The following is a 23,131-nucleotide window of genomic DNA, read 5'->3' on the forward strand; positions in this document are numbered from 1 at the left end:
TCAGCCTTTACAATCGTTTATATATTACTTTCTCATCTTCCATTCTGTTTCTTTTTTCGTGTTTCATTTTATTTTTTTTCTGTTTTTGACAAAAAAATGGTGAAATATTTTTTTCATACAGTGTTTATACAAGCATCCAGGGAAGAACAAAAGGCTTCCAGCTAAGAATTCCAAAACAAATCATAAATATTGATATATTAAAAATGATTGGTATTTAATCTATTCAAAAGAATATTATAATAGAGTTTCACCCCTGGGGGTATTATTCAAGTTAACTATACCACGCCCCTTACCAGATAAAATCCACAAGTAAAAATGAACTATTCCAGCCGATCGTGGATATATAATTTTGAGAGAGTGAGTATTTAGAATAACAGATTGTCCCGTTTCGTGACTACAATGTATACTGAAAAATTTTGATGGTTTTAGCTCCCATTTCTGTTTTCTTTTTTGTTTAAACAGAAACCTTTAATGCAATTTGTTGGACAAGCAGACTTATTTATAAGAAAATGAAGGAAGGAAATTTCGGAAGAAGCTATTCCAAGAAATTTCATTTTTCAAAGAGGACCGATGTCGCCTTACTTACGAAGAAAATTAGTATTTCTTAAAGAAAAACTCTTATCTTATCGTAATAAAAATCAAGCTTATCTTATCGTCTTTCTTCAATTTCAAAAATATTTTTTCGAAAAGAAAATCTACCGAAATCTTATTTGCCCATTTCCCCTTTTTCATTTACCCCCAAAAATAAATCTGTCAAGTGAATTTTAGATTTACGTCTTATATTTTGACGTCACAGTTTTGTACCTTACGGATATATACTTTTGAGAATAAATGCACAAAACAAAACAAAAGCAACGAGTTTTGTTTCTAGCGTAAATATTTTCTCGGTATCATACAGAAAAAACAGTTCTGTTCAAAACTTTCTTATTTTGTTTGATTATAGAAAAGTCGAATCAAAACCTTCGAATGTAGGCGTGTAGAACAGAAAGAAAAATATGGCGGAAGAAAAGAATCTGTTTGTGACTTATATACTATGGCTGTTTTTGGGGACATTTGGAGTACATCACATTTATCTTAGGAGAGACAACCAAGCATTTGTATGGTGGTCAACTCTAGGTGGATTCTTTTGGTTAGGATGGATTCGTGATTTCTGGCGTATCCCTGAATATGTGGACGATGCCAATGATGAAAAAGGATTTCTTAATGTTTTAAAAATGAAAATGAAACACCGAAAACAACCTGAATTTAACACTTCACGCTTCTCAGGACAAGTCTTTATAGGAGCTTGCTATGGAACTTTAGCTCGCTTAGCGTGCCCTGATGAATCACCCACAATCTTAGTGACTTTGTTAGTACCACTTGGAATCAATATTGGTGTATATCTAGTAGGACATATTGGTCGTGAAAAAGGACAATTTACCATACCTTATATAGTGACTTTGGCAACATATGTTTTTTTCTACTATTCAACCGGTACTGAGCCAGGATATGTCAATATTTCAATCGCATGTTCCTTGACTTTCACGTATTTCAGAGAATGGAAACCTGAAGCAAAGAAAGAAAGTAAAACTGTTAGAATAAGGAATTTTGCAATCGGTGTTGTTCTAGTGTTTGCTTTATGGTCAAGTTTCTTTTACTTCAACGCCACAATCACATATCAGAATGGAGAAAAGATCAAACTAACAGACTCCATTATTCATTTCTTCAAATCACCAGTGTGGCTTGATTTCAAACAAACTTTTTGGAATATTTACCGGGAAGGTGAATCCAACCATTGGAAAAACTTTTATGATGACGTCATTAGTTCTTTTGACCCAACGGGTGAAAGAAACGCCAAAGAGGTTCTTGGTGTCCATCAGACTGCATCTGAAGAGGAAATAAGGAAACGTTATAAGAAGTTAGTAGTCAAATGGCACCCTGATCGATACAGAGGGGCGGATAAAGAAGACGCACAACACAAATTCATTGAGATACAACAAGCTTACGAGTTATTACAGAACAGGATCAAGAAAACTTCACGAGCAAGAACAGCTTCTTTCAATCGTTCACAAAGAAATGAATTTTAATACAATTAAATTTAATAAATTTAGCATCTTTGTAAAGTTTTAAAATAATAGAAATAAAGACTTGTTGGAGAGTTTCAGATCTGCATCCAAAATCAATTTTGTGAGCTTCTTTCCTGAAAAAAATAAAACTAGGACATGTAAGAGGTAAACAATAAAGTTTAGTACGTATTTTTGAGTATTTTTTAAAGTCCGATCGAAAAATGGCAGAATTTTCATAGTTTCATCATCGAAACAAAAGTTACAGCCCTCCAAAGTAAGTTAGAAATTGCCAAAAAACGAATTTTGATGGGTTAGAACCTTTGATTCCCGATAGATATAAAATATTTGAATGAACATTTAATTTAAAATCAGCGAAATTCAAAGTTTTAGAAAAAGGTTAATTTGGAAATGGTCCCGCAGAAAAATCTTCGTTTTTTTGCTCACCTTTTATCTTCATTCTCAAATTTTCAAAGATTAATGAGCCTTAAATTCATAGTGTAAGCTGCTGGTAGGAGTAAACCCATGAAGAAAATAAATATTTTGATGTGAAGACGAGATCAAGAAAAGGTGTGAGCTGACGGCTCCATTGAACACTTTTGCTGGAGCGTTTGAAAATAAGAAATTTGGAAATTCATTATAAGAAATCGAAATTTCGACTTTATCTTGTCATTATCTATTGACCGGTAAAAAGAAAATTTAAAAAAGTTTGAGTTAAAAAAATCTGGCTAAAATAAATATAATGATATCTTATTAAGTGGTTTCAATCATTAGTCAGAATCGTCTTCAGCAGCGGCGGCTGACGCACGTAATTTACGTAAGAGTTCTTTACGGCGTGTCTGTAATTCAGTTTCACTTTCGCTTTGATTTCCCTCATCACTATCATCATCCTCATCATCTCGGTCCTAAAAAAACCAAATTTAGGACCATTAGACAATAGAAAATTGCGTCAAAAAAGGATTGAGACGGTTTTAGTGGGATAAAGCGGACAAAAAAATGCCTGCGTGACTACGGTCGAAAATGTGTATCATAGGCTAGACTCTTTTGTTGAAATATTTGTTACAGTCCTCCAACAAAAGTTTTCTCACAATTCTACAGGCTATGACTATTTTAGTACCGTATTAGTTTTAGACTAGAAATTTTTTCCATGAAGAACTAATCTTACTTTTTCTTTGTGTTTTTCTTTTTTACTTTTTTTGTGTGGAGGAGAGCCGCTTGGGTCCTCCTTCTCTTTATCTTCGTTGCCAGCACTCTCCCCCGCTTCGTCCTCAGGTGAAATCATTTCTCGTTTACGATCTTTCTTATTCTTCTTCTTACTTCGAGCGTCTGTCTCTGATTCCGCTTCTGAGCCTGATGACTGAAAGAAAATGGTACAAAATTATTACAGTAGAGTCATTCATACCTCGATCCTCTTTAACTCGAATGTCTCCTTATCTTTTCTTAACGAACATGGTTCTGGGTAACCCTTCAGACAACAAAGTCTTGTAAATACGTCACTTTAACTCGAATTTTCTATAGCTCAAACCAATCTACGTTCCCCGTCAGTGTTCAAGATAAAGAGACTTATTATTAACTGTAGTTGAGAATCACTTGTTTAAAAAGCTTATTTTAACAAAAAGCACTTTGAAACTAGGAAGATTTTCAACCTCAACAAGTTATAGCCAGTGCAATGTGCACTGGGTTCAGGAAGGTTCCTCGATACGAAAATTAATGCACAACTTACAAGTGAGTATTATTGATAAAAACTTTAATCTTACTTGAACAAATTACAAAGGAAAAGTTAGTGACAATATCTTACGTTCTTTTGTCTTCGTTTCTTTGACTTTTTCTTTTTCTTCTTCTTCTTTTCTTCGTGATCTGTGGTGATGAAATGACATCATTAAAACAAGAACTTTTTAAAGCGATCATGAAAAGGTGATGCCAGAGGGTTCATGCGATATCATACTACGAATACCATCTGGAAACAAGTACAGTAAGTAGTACTCATAAAAATGGATTTTAAGATAATAATTGTGGGAGAGGTGCTCAAAGTCGGCAACCAATGATCAGTAATTTGCGTCAGCTGAAGAAAAGAGCGACAAACAAACCGTCGGATTCTTCGTCTTCGGAGATGGGTGATTTAGAGCGTGATCGTGAACGTGCTCGATATTTGCGTTTCTTTCGTGATTCACGCGTGTCTTCTTCCTCCTCCGTGTCCTGTCACGATACAAAGTGCTGTGTGCCGTTTACATTTTTCATTGAAAGTTGTAGAAAATTATCATAATGATTATTGCACTCAAACAAGTCGAAAGGTTTCAATTTTAAAGTGCTAACTTGTTTTTATACTGTTGTGTTATAATATTCCACTCCGTATTATCTTTTTAACGAGCACAAAACCGCTAATTAATTCAAATTCTATCAAAAGTTATTGTGGTTTGAAAAAGCACTGCCAGCTAATTTGAAAAAGACTTTAGGCCTTAGAATTTTTGTAATATCACTACTTTTTTAAAATAAAGCAAAGGATATAGAAGAGCTTACAGATCCGGATCGTTTTTTGTGTTTCTTTTTGTCTTTTCTTTTCTTCGATTTGTTTTGTTCATTCCATTCGTTGAAAAGCCGATTTCGTTCGGACTCCATGGCGATGGATTGGAAAGCGTCTTCCTTTTCAAATCGTTCACGAACCTTCATGGTAAAATATGAATAATACTCAATAAAAGAATGAAGATTCGGTGAAAAAGTTTAATACAAACCACATCTGGTTTCGAGTTTTTCCCCACTTTCCTATCTCGTACTTTCATACCATATATGGTTTCTAAACAGAAAGATTTGGAGACAAATTTGACAAAAATGTCTGAAAAGAGTTTTGTAATGTTTTGAAGAGAGTTTTAAAACCAGTGAACGAAGACTTGAATAATAAAGGGCTAGTTAGATACTCACGTCATCCCATTGGTCGCTTGGTTCGATTGGAGGTGCTGCTTGTTTCAACATGCTACGAAACGAGCTCTCTTTACGTCGCACCTTAAAATATAGACAGTGTTTTGACATTCAAGAGCTTCATTCGATATCGATTGTTTTCCTTTACTGTATACTGAAGCAAGTATAATTATTATAAAGAATGACAAAAAAGAAGGATTGTTACTTGGTTAGTGTTAAAAAAAACAGTTACATAAAAAAGGTTATTTATGTTTGGTAATTTACGTGAATTCCACCATTGTAAAAGCAAACGTTCCATTAGGGTAATGGATCACCTCCAAAGCTTAAAAAACATCAAAAACTACTATAGACGTACAGTAATTTACCCCCAGAATGCAGATCAAATTCGAATCTTCCCCAGAATTAGTGATTTAAGAAAAGCTTCGATCGAAATGTTTGCAATACATCTTCGAAAATCTAAAAAACCATACCCAAATGATTTTTTTACAAAAACCACTATTCTAAGTATAATTCATTTCTGTTTAAAGTGATACTGTAGATACCTCACGTTCTTCTTTACGAGCTCGATCCTTTTCCCGTGATTCCGCTTTTTCTCTCATCTACGGTGAAAGAAGAAATAATTTTAAACATTCATAATGTCCAAGGTACAAGGTATCATATTAAAACAGGCTGCCAGGTGTTCAAATTTTGTGATTTTGCTCGATTAAGAAGTATGATCTATGGTTCCTCGTATTGAATGTGGATAAGAATCAAGTTTAATAAATTCGTTCATTCTTCCTAGTACAACATCTTATTAAAACAGACTTTCAGAATTTTGTGAAGTTGCTTGATTAAGGTATATAGTGTCTTTGTTCCTCTAATTGAATATGGATAAGAATCAAGTGAGCAAGATATCCAACCGTGTAGATGTTACTTGATCGGACTTACGCTATTGAAAGCAGACTTGATATTTCCAGCGTCGAGAGTATGGGAACGTTCATCGGCTAATACGACGTCACTGAACTCATCAAATGACGTCTTGATCTCCACCGTAAAATGTTTATCCTAGAAGTAATGGAAGCGAATCAGTCATTGATTCATTTTAGGAGACCATTTTCTTTGTCAAAAACAACACGAATCCCAAAAAACTTATTGGTTCGAGATCATATTTTTTACGATCAAAATACAATCAAAAATTTGTTCGAGTTAAGGAAATCTCGAGTTATGGAATACGATTAATAAGGCAATGTTAACTGAAGGGACGAGAAAACTTGTTGAGGCCAGGGGACATTCAAGTTATAGAGGTTCGATTTAAAGAGACTCTACTGTACACTGAAAAATAAATAATCTTTTTGATTTTGTTTTCTTAATAAAATTTGTGAGTTAGTTGCACTAAAACCGTACCTTTAATATATCTTTGACTATTCGTTTTTCATCACTGTACCTTGATTTCAAATCTTCCACGAAAAATTTAAACAAATCAAGCGGTGTTGAGCCTGAAACAAAAAGGTTAGGGAGTGTCAAGATGTGAAAAACGTGCGAAAATTCCATGTTAAATGTAGTTCAAGTTCGGTTGTCGTAGATCTTAAAACCAGATGTTGGAAAAGGGCTCGCAATAAGAGCCTTGGTAGAGGTTTCAATCAATAGATTTTTAGAATCAAGATAGGAAGAAGGCTCAAAACAAGAGTCTGGGGAGAGGTCTAAATCACAATCTAGTTACCCGGGATACCAAGCATATTATCAAATCGATCATCTTTGCTGATCTTTGGAAAGAGGTCCATCCAACGAGACAAAGAATTGATATATCCATGTTTGTGCAAATCGTCTAAAAGTGCCTGTGTAACGAAAAAGAAAACTTTCTTGTTATTTCTGACCGACCGAGCTTACGTATTTAACTACAGTTGACGCTATCTAATTCGATCTTCAAGGGGAATTGGATTTTCATCGAATAAGGGAGCTTATCGAATAAGAGAGCGTCGTTTATGAGAGTTTCTTGTTGACGGGGACTTTAAATTTCATCGAATAAGGGATTCTATCGAATAGTAGAACGTCGAATAAGAGAGCGTGAACTGTATTTGCGGCAAATGATGGTCTAAATATAAACGGTTTCTGAGAGGAGGAAAACTGGGTCAAACTCCGATCTGAGAAAGGATCAAGCTACATAGAATTAGGGGAACTTACACAGAAGCCTTCTCTGTATTTTCGGTGTTGTCGCTTCAGTCGATTCTTTTCATGAATTCTTTCCTCCTCGAAATCCTATGAAATAGTAAAGTAAAAAGATTGAAGATTTAGAAAACGACTAAGAGAAATTTATTCGAAGTATGAAATCTAATCTTATCAGAGTGATTTTGAGTCAACCAGGAGCATTGAAACATCGAGTTTTTTGCTTAAACATTTTTCACTGCTGAATTGCACACTAAAGATCCTATAACAAAAATATCATAGGCTGCTAAAATCTTACTCGTTCCAGTTCTCTGATGAATTCAGCAAAAGCAGCCAAAGCATCCCCTTTTTCCTCCATCATGATTTCTTGGATTTTATCATCACTTTTGTAGACACTATTATCTTTCAACATCTCTTGTGCCTGAAAAAAAGAAGAAACGAGCTCAAATGCGAAACTTGTATAACGAGTTATTATAAGATTTGTTGTACCAGGATCAAATTAGATTCTTTTTTTTTGATAGGTTTGTAACCTTTCTTAGTAAGTACGTACGTATGAATTTGAAGAAGTTATTAAGTAATGACATTAATAATTTAAAGTAAATATAAAGGGCGTGATCACTCATTTATCCAGCCATTGGTTTCAATCAGAGGTTCATTATATTTGCAATCGGGGAGTTGTTAACTATATCAACAAGGAAATCGCATTGTATTATAATACCTCACTCCAAAGTGTTCTATATGATAGACCAGGCATTTTAGCGAACGTTTCCATCATGTATTGTTTATTATACATGTGTAGTTTCTTTTCATCCTCTTTTTCTTTTTTGGCCAAGAAGAACAACACATCATCAAACAAATCTTTACGGTCTCTCTCCGCTACGGAATTCCATTGTTTATCGTTCTCGAACATCTCGCACGCCTTTCGATATCGAACGTGTGAATGCATACGCGGATGTTCTTCTAGGTAGACTTGTAATTTTTCACGATTCTCTTTCATTTTTTCTCGTTCTTGTTCTTTCTCTTGATTGGATTTTTGTTGTTTGTACGTGTTGAAGACTTGCTTCTTCTCGTTCACCTTTGGTAATGCTCTGAAGTTGTAACAAAAATGAAGAGTAGTTGAAAAGTTAAAAGGTGTTCAACCTGTTTCCAGATTCCTTTTGGGAAGTGACTCATGGAGAATTGAAATTCCGCGCAATATTCATAGCAATCATAGAATGGCCTATAAGAGCACCTACAAATATTAAATTCGATTACAATCCCTTGTTGACCTCCTGATATAATAAAATATGAACTAACAAAAAACACATGAGAAATGGACTGGTCGTCAACAACAAAATAACTTACTCGAAACGGTAATCGTGAACGATTAATTTGGTTGCTTGTTCCCATGTTGCAGTGCTTGGTACGTTCTAAAGATAGTTTTAAATACTCGAAATAAAAGGTCGATGACAAAAAAAAACAGACGACAGGCACAAATAACTTTGGTATTAATGCTTGTTATTAAGCGTTTCAGAATAAAGCAATGATTTCGTACTTTCTTTACCTTTTCAAGGAAATCTCTGGTGTAAAGAATTGGCTAGGGAAATCAAACTTGCAGTAATAATGTTACCTTTTCACGGAGATCTCTGGTGTAAAGAATGGGCTAGGGAAATCAAACTTGCAGTAATAATGTTACCTTTTCACGGAGATCTCTGGTGTAAAGAATTGGCTAGGGAAATCAAACTTGCAGTAATAATGTTACCTTTTCACGGAGATCTCTGGTGTAAAGAATTGGCTAGGGAAATCAAACTTGCAGTAATAATGTTACCTTTTCACGGAGATCTCTGGTGTAAAGAATTGGCTAGGGAAATCAAACTTGCAGTAATAATGTTACCTTTTCACGGAGATCTCTGGTGTAAAGAATTGGCTAGGGAAATCAAACTTGCAGTAATAATGTTACCTTTTCACGGAGATCTCTGGTGTAAAGAATTGGCTAGGGAAATCAAACTTGCAGTAATAATGTTACCTTTTCACGGAGATCTCTGGTGTAAAGAATTGGCTAGGGAAATCAAACTTGCAGTAATAACGTTACCTTTTCACGGAGATCTCTGGTGTAAAGAATTGGCTAGGGAAATCAAACTTGCAGTAATAATGTTACCTTTTCACGGAGATCTCTGGTGTAAAGAATTGGCTAGGGAAATCGAACTTGCAGTAATAATGTTACCTTTTCACGGAAATCTCTGGTGTAAAGAATTGGCTAGGGAAATCAAACTTGCAGTAATAATGTTACCTTTTCAAGGATATCTCTGGTGTAAAGAATTGGCTAGGGAAATCGAACTTGCAGTAATAATGTTACCTTTTCACGGAGCAGATCTTTGAAGGCTTGTTTAGCTTCTTCTTTGGTGTTCCACTCGACACGCGGTTGTTCTTCTTTCATTTTGACCTCCTCTTCTTTTTCTTCATCTTCTGATTCATCTTGGGATGGTTTCTCTTCGCTCTCACTCGCCTCGTCATCCGTAACTTCTTCTTCACTTGACGAGGCTGGTTTCTCTCTGCAGAAAAAATAATTAATGATTTTTTTTTCTTTTTAATTTACAACGGGAAGTCTCTAGTAAATTAAAAAGTGCTACTCTCCGTAATTATTGATTTACTGGCCGAATTTCTACTCTGCCGTTGCTCGATAAAAAGTGGCGCCGACAAAAGTCGACATAAAGTTGATGGTTTCGAATTTCCGATTGGAAAAGGTTGAAAGAAGCTTCGAGTTGACTTTAGATAGACGACTTTTTTGCCAACTTTCGTCAAAAATAAGAACGAAACACAACATCGACTCATGGAGCATCAACATGGAGCGTTGGTTTTGTGGAATAATGATGAGTGATTGGTTCAGATCACCACAATTTGCTCTTTGCATTTTTTTCAATTTCTTGGCCTGGTCTTTTACATTAATTTTCTTTTCCTTTTTGAGGGGGGGGGGGGGAGAGGCGGCGGATTTTATTTTTTTTAAATACCTTATTACACGTGTAATATTATTATTCGTGTTAATAAAAGCCCCCTTAATTAAAACCAGCCGCTGTTTCCTTGAAAAGGCAGAAAAATTCGTGTTAATTTCAGATCGTGCAAATTTCAAGGCCGTTAAATACTTGCCCAGTAATATTTGTGTAATAAGGTAAGTTCTTAATGTTATACACTATAGGCATTAATTTTTGCAGATTTTATGAATAAAATATTGCATATTTTTTAGTTTTTTTTATGAAACATAGGTAAAAAAGACATACAACGACACGTTTTACACATCTCTAGTCCACACTGCAGCTAGATCTAAGATGTATATATTTAAACCTAAATGGGAGAGGGCTTGTTTGTTATAAAAAGAGCGCTACCCTGAGATTTTTACAGAATTATAAAGATGACTTGTTCGTGCATTTTTTTATTTGAGAGTAACAAATTGCTTAAAAAAAGGCTTACACTCTTTACGCGAAACTCAAATACCTTATCGGGAAAACTTCGTCGGGGAAAAGTGACGAAATTTTGGCCAAGTGACGAATTATTTTCCCCGACGAAAATTTTCCCCGGCCTTAATGCGTTTACCAACTACCAGCAAGTGACGAATTTTTCCCCGACGAAAATTTTCCCCAGAAGTTTTCCCCGATAAGGTAAAAGGCTAAATCTTTCAGTCAGAGAGATACTTTAGGTATTTTGTAAATGAATAAAAAAAGGTTGTCAAACTTACGCTATCATTTTCTCTTCTTCCTCCAGTTTATCTGTAAGAAAAAGCATAACACCTTTCAGAGATATCTAATCATTCATTTCGACATAAATGTGCCTGTTAAAACAGACTACAACTTTCCCGTCTTCACAAAACCTTTGTTTATAAAATACATCGTAAAAGAGAAATTCGAAAACAGAGTTTATCAAAATTTAGGAAAGGTACTAAAATTACCTTTAAGGTTTTGCAGCTCTTCAGGAACGGTCCACTTGGATTCTTTAGTTTCTTCATTATGGAAATAAGCTCTCCCGGTATCACTTTTATACTCTTTCCATGGGCAGTTATCAATTTGTTTCTGAGAAAAAGGTGGCAAATAAATACTTAAAAGCTCTGAAATCTTATATCATCAGATGTGGCTGCAAATAAGGATCGGTCATCGGTCAATGTCCGACTGAAAATCATTTGTGTCGGTCATGATGTCCGAATGAAAAGAGGAATAAACCATTCATTAACTTGAGAGTTGAAAATAAATCTCTTAAACCCCTGTTTTCTACCTAGACTATTCTTTTAATACTCATTTCCTTTGTAGCTTTCAAGAGTGTTTCTAAAGTTTACTTTCATTGACTGCGTTCTTTGTAAAACTTTGTTTCTAAGATCACTTTTTATTGACTGGTTTTCTTCGTAACTTTCGAGAGTGTTTCTAAGATCACTTTTTATTGACTGGTTTTCTCCATAACTTTCAAGAGTGTTTCTAAGATCACTTTTGCCGACTTGCTTTCTCCGTAACTTTCAAGGGTGTTTCTAAGTTAACTTTTATCAACTCGCTTTCTTCGTAACTTTCAAGAGTGTTTCTAAGATCACTTTTATCAACTCGCTTTCTTCGTAACTTTCAAGAGTGTTTCTAAGATCACTCTTTATTGACTGGTTTTCTCCGTAACTTTCAAGGGTGTTTCTAAGTTAACTTTTATCGGTTAGCTTTCTTCGTAACTTTCAAGAGTGTTTCTAAGATCACTTTTATCAACTCGCTTTCTTCGTAACTTTCAAGGGTGTTTCTAAGATCACTTTTGCCGACTTGCTTTCTCCGTAACTTTCAAGAGTGTTTCTAAGATCACTTTTATCAACTCGCTTTCTTCGTAACTTTCAAGGGTGTTTCTAAGTTAGCTTTTATCAACTCGCTTTCTTCGTAACTTTCAAGGGTGTTTCTAAGTTAGCTTTTATCAACTCGCTTTCTTCGTAACTTTCAAAAGAGTGTATCTGAAATCACTTTTTTATTGACTTGCTTTCTTCGTAACTTTCAAGGGTGTTTCTAAGATCACTTTTATCAACTCGCTTTCTTCGTAACTTTCAAGGGTGTTTCTAAGATCACTTTTATCAACTTGCTTTCTTCATAACTTTCAAGAGTGTTTCTAAGATCACTTTTACCGGTTAGCTTTCTTCGTAACTTTCGAGAGTGTTTCTAAGATCACTTTTTATTGACTGGTTTTCTCCGTAACTTTTAAGAGTGTTTCTAAGATCACTTTTATCAACTCGCTTTCTTCGTAACTTTCAAGAGTGTTTCTAAGATCACTTTTGCCGACTTGCTTTTTTTCATAACTTTCAAGGGTGTTTCTAAGATCACTTTTGCCGACTTGCTTTCTCCGTAACTTTCAAGAGTGTTTCTAAGATCACTTTTATCAACTCGCTTTCTTCGTAACTTTCAAGGGTGTTTCTAAGTTAGCTTTTATCAACTCGCTTTCTTCGTAACTTTCAAGGGTGTTTCTAAGATCACTTTTATCAACTCGCTTTCTTCGTAACTTTCAAGGGTGTTTCTGAGATTACTTTTATCGACTCCCTTTCTGCATAAATTTCAAGACTGTATAATTTTAGAAAAAATATACACTGAATATGACCGACAGGATTTCATCTCAGTCCGACATGATGTCCGATTGACTAAAAATACTATTTGCAGCCATGGAAATTAGACCTTACATTTATCAACAGAGGAAGCAAAAAAAATAATCGACTCCAAAATTTGGGTATATAGGATAATCGGTAACATGTCCAAAGAATCAGATTTGGGACAGGATAGCAAACGACTTTAGGAAAATTCCCAGGATGTGAAATGGTTTTATTAAAGCAAGGTGGAAAGATAAAAGTCAATTTACCTCAATTTCAGTTTTCAAATCTTCTGGTTTTGTCCATAATGAGGTTTTTGTTTCAGAATTGAAGTAGTATGTTCGTCCATCCGGTGCTGTGTGCTCTGTCCAAGCTTTCTTTGCCTTCTAATCATGTAAAAAGAGATTGTGATATTAAAAATTATTTTGTAAAAACCTAACAACAAATTAACAACTGATATGCTAGACAATCAACAACATATGTTATGTATTCGCAACTGCTAGTTAAGAGTTTCAGAAATCATCTAAAAAACTAATTTTAAGGTCCTTGAAAAGTTGAGAAACAAAAAGGTTGAGAACACCTCAAGGGCGATTAATGATCCTAGAAATTTTGAAAAGTAAAAAGTTATGATTCAAAACAAAAGTTTTGCATTATTATAAAGAAATAACTTCAATCTATTATGTTTATGTTGCACTGTAAAAATGTCTGTATTAAAAAAAGAAAACTATTTTTTAATTTTGAAACAAAGCAGGACAAAGGAATAATATCAATAATGTACCTTTCTCTTCTTCATTTTCTTTGGTTTGGTTGTATCTTTTTCTGTTTTGATATCTGATGAGGGACCACCGCCTCCCATATCAGCAGGGATCATTGGTTGTTGGACAGGTGGTATTGTGGGCGGCATCATTGGAGTATTCATTGGCATCATCGGCATATCTTACAACAAAAAAAGCAAGATACTTCTCAATTAGGAAAAGCGACGTAACAGAAAATACTTAAAACAGACTAACAGATTTAATGTCATGAGAATCGAGGAGAGACAAAACTAATCTTAATTGTATGTAAGGAAATTTACAATAAACATACTTGGAACCATTCCAGGCATAGGTGGGTTCATTCCTTGATATGGCATAGGTGGCATATTTCCACCCATATTAGGGGGCATCCCACCCATCGGTGGCCCCCCTCCATACATTGGAGGCATTGGAGGAGGACCAGATGGGGGCATCATTGGTGGAGGTTGTTGATAGAAACCACCAGGTCCCATTCCAGGAGGACCCATATTGTTGTGCATTCCACCTGGAGGACCACCCTAAAATGCAAAGGAAAGAAAATGTCACAAAATCTATATATTAATAGCTGTAGTCTGTATGTCGCTCCTTTATCTTGGCACCAAAGTTTTTCAAATTATCGAGAGTTTGACGGCAAATTAAAACGAGCGAAGCGAAAAAAATGTTGTCTCAGACGACGCCGGGACGGCTAGTTTTAATATTATTAAATGAAAGCAAGATTGTGATAATAAGCAGGATATTTAATACCAATAGGTTAAAGTTGGTTGTTATAATAATAAATAATAATAATAATAATGTATACAAGTTCAAGGCACACGAGGGCCTCTGAGAACCGGATCTTGATTACAATTGTCTTGTCTCGAATCTTTTCGGATGTTTTTTCCAAGCTTCGTTGAGTCTTTCTTTAAAGATTTTGACAGTCTTTGCCTCTACAACGTATCTTGGTAATCTATTCCAGTTTGGTATACTCCTGTAAAAGAACGAGTTGGTTTGTGCGCCTCGGAATCCATCTTTACCAAAATTTGGTATCAGCTCACCATTGTGTCTCCTGTTCGGACGTGTTCGAGTCGATAATTTACTTGGAAGAGTATTTTTATCATAGTAGTGGAGATGTTTGTATACTTGGACCATATCACAAAAGAGTCTCCTGAATTCAAGCGTGGGGAGGTCAAGTATGCGCAAGCGTTCTTCATAGGACATATCTTTGCAGATAGGCACGAGTCTTGTGGCGCGTCTTTGTACACCCTCGATCAAATTAACATATTTTCGAAGTTTAGGTGACCATACCGACTGAGCATACTCCAAGTGCGGACGGACAAACGAAGTATATAGTACTAGGAAGATGGATGGATTCAGATGTTCAAAGCTCCTGTTAATCACTCCTAGTATTGAATTTGCCTTCTTTACCTGCTTTGCAATATGCTCCTCGAATGTAAGTTCTGAGTCGATCACAATCCCAAGATCTTTCTCTTCAAAAACATGTTCAAGCTGATTTCCATCCAAACAATATGGATAGGCATGTTTGATGTCAGAGAATTTGCCAATAGTTAGTACGTGACATTTGTCGGGATGGAAAGTAAGTAAGTAAGTAAGTAAGTAATTTATTTGTCCTAAAAAGCGAGACTAGCGACCACACTCATAGACATAAAGCTAAACTAAGGAGGTGGCCGCACGATATAATTACAAGAAAAGCTAAGAAAAATAAAGTTACTAAGGTCTTACTAGTAACAAAGTGAAATGAAAATTTTTATAAAAAATATATTTTATAAAACTAAAATAAAAAAAAGAATAACTATTGAAATTTAAAATCAAACTCGAAAAAGAGAGGGAAAAAAAAAAAAAAAAAAAATTAAAAAAAACAAAAACAAATCAAGTGTACGAGGAAAGGAAATATAATTTACTTAAATCTTTAAGACGATCCAATGCTAGTGTAGACGAATCATCGAAAGTAACAAAATCTTGAATTTCATTCCAAACCAAGATGGATTGGTATAAAATTGAATAGTTACCATAAGTCACTATTTTTACTTCAGGTATTTTTAAAAGTCCAGACTTACAACGGATTACTTCATGACGGTCTGTATCATTTAAACGTTTGTACTCAAGAGTTTGTATGAGAGGAAGAGGTAATTTTCGATTCAAAAGTTTAAAAATAAAGAGAATGTTAAGGTATTTAACAAAATCAAAAAATGAAAGAAGTTTAAACTACAAAAAGAGAGGAAAAGAATGAGCACGGAAGTCAGAAAAAGACATGATTCTGAGAGCTTGTTTTTGAAGAATAAGAATTCGGCGGGCGTGGATGGTTTGCGTTGCCCCCAGATTTGCGCTGCATAAGATATGTGACATTGAAAAAGAGAAAATACAATGAAGTTAATATTTTCTTGTCGACATAATGCCGAAGTTTACTCAGAGCTCCATTAGCTCTCTTTAGTTATTGCAGACAAAATCGATGTGGTGTTTCCAGTTCAGATGTTCATCAATATACACACCAAGGTATTTTACAACTTTGCTTGGTCTGAGCCGATGCCCGTTGATTTTAATTTTCAAGTCGTAATCGATCTTCTTACGTATTGGACGAAATAATAAGAGCTCTGTTTTACTAGCGTTTATAGAAATTTTATTAGCTTTGAGCCAATTCATAAGAAGCTTCAGATCAATATTAGCTTGTTTGGCGATCGGTTCAAAGATTCATTCGCAAAAAAGAGCATAGTATCATCAGCAAACAAACTGACAAGAGAATAGCGAAGAGCAATATGAAGATCGTTAACATAAAGGAGAAAGAGTAGAGGGCCTAAAACAGAACCTTGGGGGACACCATGTTGCATGTGTTTAGAAGAAGAGTTTTTACCAGAGACTGAAACAAACTGTGATCTTTCAAAAAGAAATGATCGAAACCATTCAAGAGCTTTCCCACGAACCCCATAAAAATCTAGCTTTGACAGTAAAATAGAGTGGTCAACGGTATCAAATGCCTTTTGTAAATCGATAAAAATTGAGCATCCATACTTACCTTCATCTAGAGCACTTGAAATTTGGTTGATGGAGTAAAGGAGGGCTGTTTCAGTTGAATGATTTGATCGGAATCCGAATTGTAATGGGTAGATTGAATTTGATTGGTCGAGAAAGTTCATCAGACGTTTATGCATAAGTTTTTGGAAGATTTTGTCAATATTAGAAAGAAGAGAAATCGGCCTGTAGTTCTCAGCATCGAATGGAGAACCTTTGTTTTTGAAAACAGGAATAACTTTCGCTTCTTTCAGCTGACTTGGAAAGACACCAGTAAAGAAAGAGAGATTTACAATACGAGTAAAGATCGAAGAAAGGGTGTCCAAATTGGAAGAAATGATTCGATAAGGGATGCTATTCGGACCTGTAGCCTTGTTTTCACTGAGAGAAATAAGAGCTTTAGAGAGTTCAAGATTAGAAGCAGGAGCAATGAGAAAGTAGTCGGTATTTCGATTGTCATTCTTCAGCCATTCTGAAAAATGATGACATGTGAAGGGAATTTTTGATCGTATTTTACCTGCAATGGTTGAAAAGAAATCGTTAAAAGCTTCAGAAACTTCTTCAGGATTCGAAGATAGGGAATCATTGATGTTAAGAGAAATAGAGCTTGAAGAAGAAGGAGAAGCTATAATCTCTCTGACGCCTTGCCATAATTTTCGAAGATTGCCTGAGTTTTGAAAAAAGTAACGAGAATAATGGAGTTTTTTACTCGCACGGATAAGAGAAACAATGCGATTTCGATAAAATTTATATCTGTCACGAAGAAAATTCTTAAGATCGGATGAAGAATCAGGAACTTTCAAATAGTCGGTTTTAAGGCTATCTCTGATGTTCATAGAGACGAGAATACCTTTGGTGATCCAAGGTTTGAGTAGAAGGTTAGCTTGACGTCTGGTCAACTGTTTCAAAGGAACATGCTTATCATACAAAGAAGAAAAACGAGTCAAAAAAGAATCAAAAGATGAGTCAACATTTCCCTTTTCAATTTCAAGAAGACCATTCCAATTGACGCTATCAAATTCTTCTTTGAAACTAGCCTCGTCAAATCTAGACCAATCTCGACGAAAAGGAAGTTCAGGTTTGTACTTAGAGTCACAGTCAGTATTCAAAATTAGAAATTGTGGAAGATGGTCAGATATAGCAACTGTAAGATTTCCAGAGAAAGAAGAGCAGGGAAAGGGAGAGGTAAAGATGTTATCAATAAGAGTACTAGAGGTATCAGTGATCCGCGTTGGCAAGGTAATAGTTGGTAGAATCTGGTAGGCACCAAGAATGTCAAGAAATTTGGAGTGAGAAATCACAGAGTCACAAGTCAAAAGGTCTATGTTGAAATCGCCTAACAAAATAAGATTTTTATTTTCTTGACAGGATTTTCTCAGCAAAGGTTTTAAGAATTTATCATTGAAAAGGTCGATGTCTAAAAGGGGATGTTTGTAGATACATCCAACAATGAAGTTTTTCCTATTTTTTAAGACGATTTCAACAAAGGTTGATTCGAGATTACCACAGTCCGAGTGTACTATCTTTGAAAGATCTTTACGAGGTTTTTTGTTGAGAGAGTTCGAGACAAAAAGAGCAGTTCCCCCAACTGTTGAGACTGCAGGGGATTTAATAACCATTCTTTCGACCACTTGACTAGCGCGTCTATATCCTGTTGGATGGAAATAGAGTCTTCGATAGTGTTGACCTCTTGGAAGATTTTGGTGTCATCAGCAAAAAGGAGTATAAATGATGATATCACTCTTTCAGGAAGATCGTTGATGTAAAGAACGAACAATAACGGTCCAAGGACACTACCCTGTGGGATACCACTAACCACGTGATCCGTTGTCGAAAATGATTTATTTACTTTCACTGATTGGGTTCGTCCATTTAAAAATGATTTTACCCAAGACATTATCGGACCATCTATGCCGTATGCTGATAGTTTCTTGCATAAACGACGATGAGGTACAGTGTCAAAGGCCTTTGCGAAATCAAAATAGATACTATCAATCACTTTTCCCTCCGATGTACTTTCACAGCACGTATCCAAGTAATACAACAGTTGCGTAACGGTGGATCGATTTTTGATAAAACCATATTGCTTGAGATTTTGAGATTTATTATTGACAAATTCAATAACCATGAAAATTATTGAATATAGGTTTACTCTCTAAGGACAACAAATATAGACATTTTGATAAAATCTATCAGAGTAGAGTAAAACGCTTCAGCAAAAGAAGAATCGAACTACTCAATCTCAAATCAGTTTCACCCTTCTATTTAATTATTAGAATAATAAGTTTTAATGAAATTGACATGCAAATGTTTTTAAAAGAAATTACCAAAACAAAGAAAGAAAACTTTTTATTAAAAAGAACTTTTGATAATAAATGTTTACCCATTGAATAATAGGTTGGTGGGATATCAATTATTCAATGGCTATTTTTTACCTACAGGTATAGAATAATACTATATCAAATTCTCATAAAAAATCAGTAATAAACTCACTTGATATCCCGGAAACATTGGTCGTGGTCCTGGTGGACCTATTCCAGGTGGTGGACCTATTCCAGGTGGTGGCCGCATTTGGTTGAAATTTCCAGCCTGAAATAGGAAATCAACACAAAGAGGAGTATACTGACTGTGGATTAAATGTGTAGATGACATCATCTCACCTCAATGATTTAATAATAATTTTGTTGACATTCAATGTCAAAATGTCAGACACATTTTGTGTTCAGAAATTTGCATTGAGGAAATTTAAAATGTTTTGAAGGAATTTAGGTTGGTAATTCGCAAGAAGATTTACTTTAATACAGGAAATATATTTTGAGGAATTAGATTGAAAAACTAATAATTTCTTGTCTCTTTGGAGAAAGATCACATTTTTTTGACAGTTTGAAATTTAAAAGATACAAATCTAAACTTACCATGATTATTGTAATTTTTTTGAAGTCACTTCAAATCCCTATGTAAATTTTTCAATTAATACCTGCAAAATAAAATTCTTTCATAAAAATGTCTATATCGGGAAAGTCTACTCAACATATTGAGCAGTCTAATCCAGCGAGTTAGTCAATTGAATTTCATTTCTTTGGTAATCACAGGCAAAAATATAAAAAATGATTGTAACTGATCTTTGATCAGCTTTGATTAATCTTTATTCAACTTTGCATTTAATGTCATATCAAATTCCATAGGAAAATAATGCAAATCCTATGCCAAAAGCATAGAATGCAACCCCTTGGCTCTTAGGGGGGGGGATAGAACCTAAAGTTCTGACTGGGGGCTCTTTTTCCCTAAGATCAGGGGGCTACTTACTCAGGGGGGGGGCTATTTGTTTAGGTCTGTTGACTGGGGGCTAACCTAACAACTTTTTCCAAGAACTATTTGTACATTTTGGTATTTTGTTTGTGTAATAATGAAGTCGTACTATTGACGTTTGTTGATTAGAATTTCAAAAGAAGACATTATACATTTGGTATCTCTTACTCTTGTGTGGACATGCAAAATGAAGACCTTGCATTGTTTGAAATTTTTTCCATTCTAACATTTTTGTTTTTTTTGTATTGTGGTGTGTGCGTGCGGGTGTGTAATATGTGATAAAGTTTGTTTATTGAAATTAATGACAAATAAAGAACGCAGCTATTTTCATGTGGTGTTTACAATTTTTTTAAGTTAGAATTGTCTTCAACTCACTTTTTTCAAAATAACATTAAATAATCATTTTCTTGTTGTTCTTTATAAGTTCTGATAGGTTAGTTCTATTATTCTTTAACTTTTATTTTTCTAGTTTATTTTGCTAGCTTTTTAATAAGCTTTTTGATAGTTCTAGTTTTTAAATTCTGAAAAGTTAAAAAAAATTTTGTATTTTGGTAGGGGGGGGGGGGGGGGGGGCTGAAACCTTCGGGGGGGGGGGGAGGGGGGGCTTCAACCCCTCTGCACTCTATGAAAAGATATTATATTGATATAAAACTTACATACACAATTGGCATTTTATTAAGGCTGGACTTAAAAAATTGTTAGTTTGCCGTCACCAGACCCTAGATTTTGGAGGTGGGTTGGTCGGTCGGTCAGACGGAAATTTATTTTAATTTGACGATTTATGAAATTTTCGTACATGGAAGGGTTAAAACAGTTTGTTTACATTTAGGTAATTTTGAATGGAAAACAGAAGAGCTAGTAGGAAATTCACGATTCTCATGCTTGAAACAGACAAGATACGAGTTATGGTTTGATTGTTTGAATTTTTTGAAGAAAAAAAAAACTTCTTTAAAATGGCAATAAAGTTTTTTGGGTCGGTAGGTTTTAAGGTAGGGTCGGTCGGGTGATGGCAAACCAACAATTTTATAAGTCCAGCCTAAAGTGTAATAATTTTGTAGAAGAACAGGGGGTCATGCAGTTGGTACTAAGCATCATGATGACTAACTGCAAAATTGAAAATTTGAGAGTACACCCACCACCCTTTAGCAGTTAGTACCCAAAAGTACTAAGTGCATTTGACTATTGACAGATTGACAACACCTCTTATCGTACTTAGTACCCCAAAGTACAAAGTGCAATTGACTACTGGTAGGTTGAGACCACCCCTATTTGCACCTAGTACCCCCCAGTACTAAGTGAATTTGGCTATTGGCAGGTTGACACCACCCCCTATTCTGCCCTATTTAGTGGTCTTGAGTAACCGACACTCAAGGTAATCACTAATTGAAACATGTTAGTACCCTCTAGGTAGCCCTGGGGTTGACACTGTACTAACGTTGGTAATTTTTCTCTATTTGATTTATAATAAATGCAAAGCCAAGCATGTATGGTACAAAGCTATTATGCCTAACATATAAAGTCTTCCCAACATATTATTAGATCTAAAGCCCCAGAAATGAAAAATATCACTTTTGCATTGTTTGACAAACGACTGGGTGCAAGAGGGTTAAGAAGAGTGACATTGCAATCCTGATTAACTTAATAAAAACAAAAAGCTAGCTGAGGAGCAAAACATAAATCATAATGACGTAATTTAGCAGCTGCACACAATTTCAAAACAAGCAATCTTTTACATCGCAATTAAGATTTGATCAGATTTGGTAAGTCTGGAGAGTAAGACAAATTAAGCTCCTACATTGAAAAAGGCTTATTGATTTGGATAAGACCAGCTTTTTTTACAATTAGTACACAAAAAGTACCATTTGATTGATTTGAAATTTAAAGCACACCACCCCTCATAGCAGTTAGTACCCTAAAAGTACCATCTGATTGAGTTAAAATTTATAGTACACCACCCCTCACAGCAGTTAGTACCCACAAGGTACTAACTGCAAATTCCAAAAATCAAACATGGCGTCCTCCAGCTTTTGGTCCCCCCTAATATGAGCTAAAATCCCCCATCTGGCCTTCCCCCCCACCTGTCTTTAAAATTTGTGCTTCCCCAATTGGGAAATCCCCCTAGCCGTATTGTATAAGGGTTGCGAAGTGATGATCTAGACTCGCCTCAATTCGCAAGCTACTATAGCAAAAAAAAGACTCTCAAAATCCCTAGAAAGACAGGCTCATAAGCCTGAATGCCTAAACACACCAGGAAGGTCTGTATTTATCCCATTACTCCCCCCACTAGGTAGAGGACTGAATATACCCCCTATTCGCCTTTCCCCCCATCAAGCTTGAAATTTTCACTCCCCCCCTGGCACCAAAATCTGATTCCCCCCCATCTTCCTGGGGGGGGGATGATCCCATGTCAAATATGACCCACCACGGTACTAACCGTCATGATGTCTGGTACCAACTGCATGACCCCCCCCCTGAGAAGAAAGAAATCTAGCTTCTTTTGAAAAAACAAAAACAGAATTATCTCCTCTCACCCCTTAGAACAAACCCTTTGTGTTTCTTTATCTTTGCATATAATTCAAATGGGTGACTGAAAATATGAAAAGATCTAATATTTCTAAGACTTTCTGTAAAATCACCTTTAAAACTCTGAAAAATTCTTTCTCACCATATATATTATTTATAGTGAGGTCTGGTAGCACATAAAAACGTAAGAATACTTCAGATGGTGATAAAAGCATGAAATTTGGCACAAATGGTCCTTAGAGTATCTAAAACCTAATTTTAAACAGTAACACCAAATTTTCCCACCTGGCCACCTGCCAGATGACGTCATCAGGTGGCTGGGCAAAAAATTATTTTTTTGAAAATATTCAAAATCTGATGGTTTCAGCGGAAAGAGCATGAAATGCTGATGAAAATTGAGGTACAAAACATGCCTTGAAAATCTTCCTATCAAAAGTTATGAAGGTTGAAAGTTTTGTGATGAAGTCATCACAAGCCTTTCCAGGCAAAACTTAAAAACCTCGTAATTTTGGATCAAATTGACCAAATTTGATGTTTTATACATGAATTCATATCAAAATTCCCATCTCTTTAATTAGCTAGAGCTTCAGCGTGGTCAGTCAGGACCTCATTTCACTTTATCGATATTACGCAAACGGCAGTGTGAACTAAATTATTTTGGTTTCGCTTTTGATTTCAAATAAGGGGCCATTGACTTTCGATTTTCGAATTTTTTAACGGCATTTGGCCGTTAAGGGGGGGAGGGGGTCGACCATGTGCCGTTAAGGGAAGGTCGAAAATCTCTTTAGGGGTCAACTCACCACATATCAATTTTTTTCACAAGAAAATATCGATTTTTGAGACGT

General features: G+C 35.3%; 2 protein-coding genes across 2 annotated transcripts; one reads left to right on the forward strand and one right to left on the reverse strand.

Moving 5' to 3' along the window:
- The first annotated feature begins 946 nt into the window (after positions 1-946).
- Positions 947-2,158, forward strand: LOC136814954 (dnaJ homolog subfamily C member 22-like). The gene has a single exon (XM_067071380.1). It carries the CDS (start codon positions 996-998, stop codon positions 2,064-2,066), a length of 1,071 nt encoding a protein of 356 aa, XP_066927481.1. The 5' UTR covers positions 947-995; the 3' UTR covers positions 2,067-2,158.
- A 517-nt stretch (positions 2,159-2,675) lies between these two features.
- LOC136814953 (pre-mRNA-processing factor 40 homolog B-like) lies at positions 2,676-19,449 on the reverse strand. Its single transcript, XM_067071379.1, has 22 exons — positions 19,370-19,449; positions 18,948-19,043; positions 13,744-13,969; positions 13,436-13,593; positions 12,927-13,043; positions 11,017-11,137; positions 10,807-10,837; positions 9,433-9,628; positions 8,442-8,506; positions 7,816-8,185; positions 7,396-7,518; positions 7,116-7,190; positions 6,655-6,769; positions 6,339-6,430; positions 5,883-5,999; positions 5,498-5,554; positions 4,959-5,039; positions 4,560-4,703; positions 4,130-4,238; positions 3,841-3,899; positions 3,208-3,399; positions 2,676-2,947 (listed from the first exon to the last, which is right to left on the reverse strand). Exons 1-22 carry the CDS (start codon positions 19,370-19,372, stop codon positions 2,813-2,815), a joined length of 2,682 nt encoding a protein of 893 aa, XP_066927480.1. The 5' UTR covers positions 19,373-19,449; the 3' UTR covers positions 2,676-2,812.
- Between the last annotated feature and the right edge of the window lie 3,682 nt (positions 19,450-23,131).

The sequence above is a fragment of the Clytia hemisphaerica genome, unplaced genomic scaffold (genome assembly GCF_902728285.1).
Source record: "Clytia hemisphaerica strain Z4C2 unplaced genomic scaffold, Clytia hemisphaerica genome assembly, whole genome shotgun sequence".
In the NCBI taxonomy this organism is placed as follows: Eukaryota; Metazoa; Cnidaria; class Hydrozoa; order Leptothecata; family Clytiidae; genus Clytia; species Clytia hemisphaerica.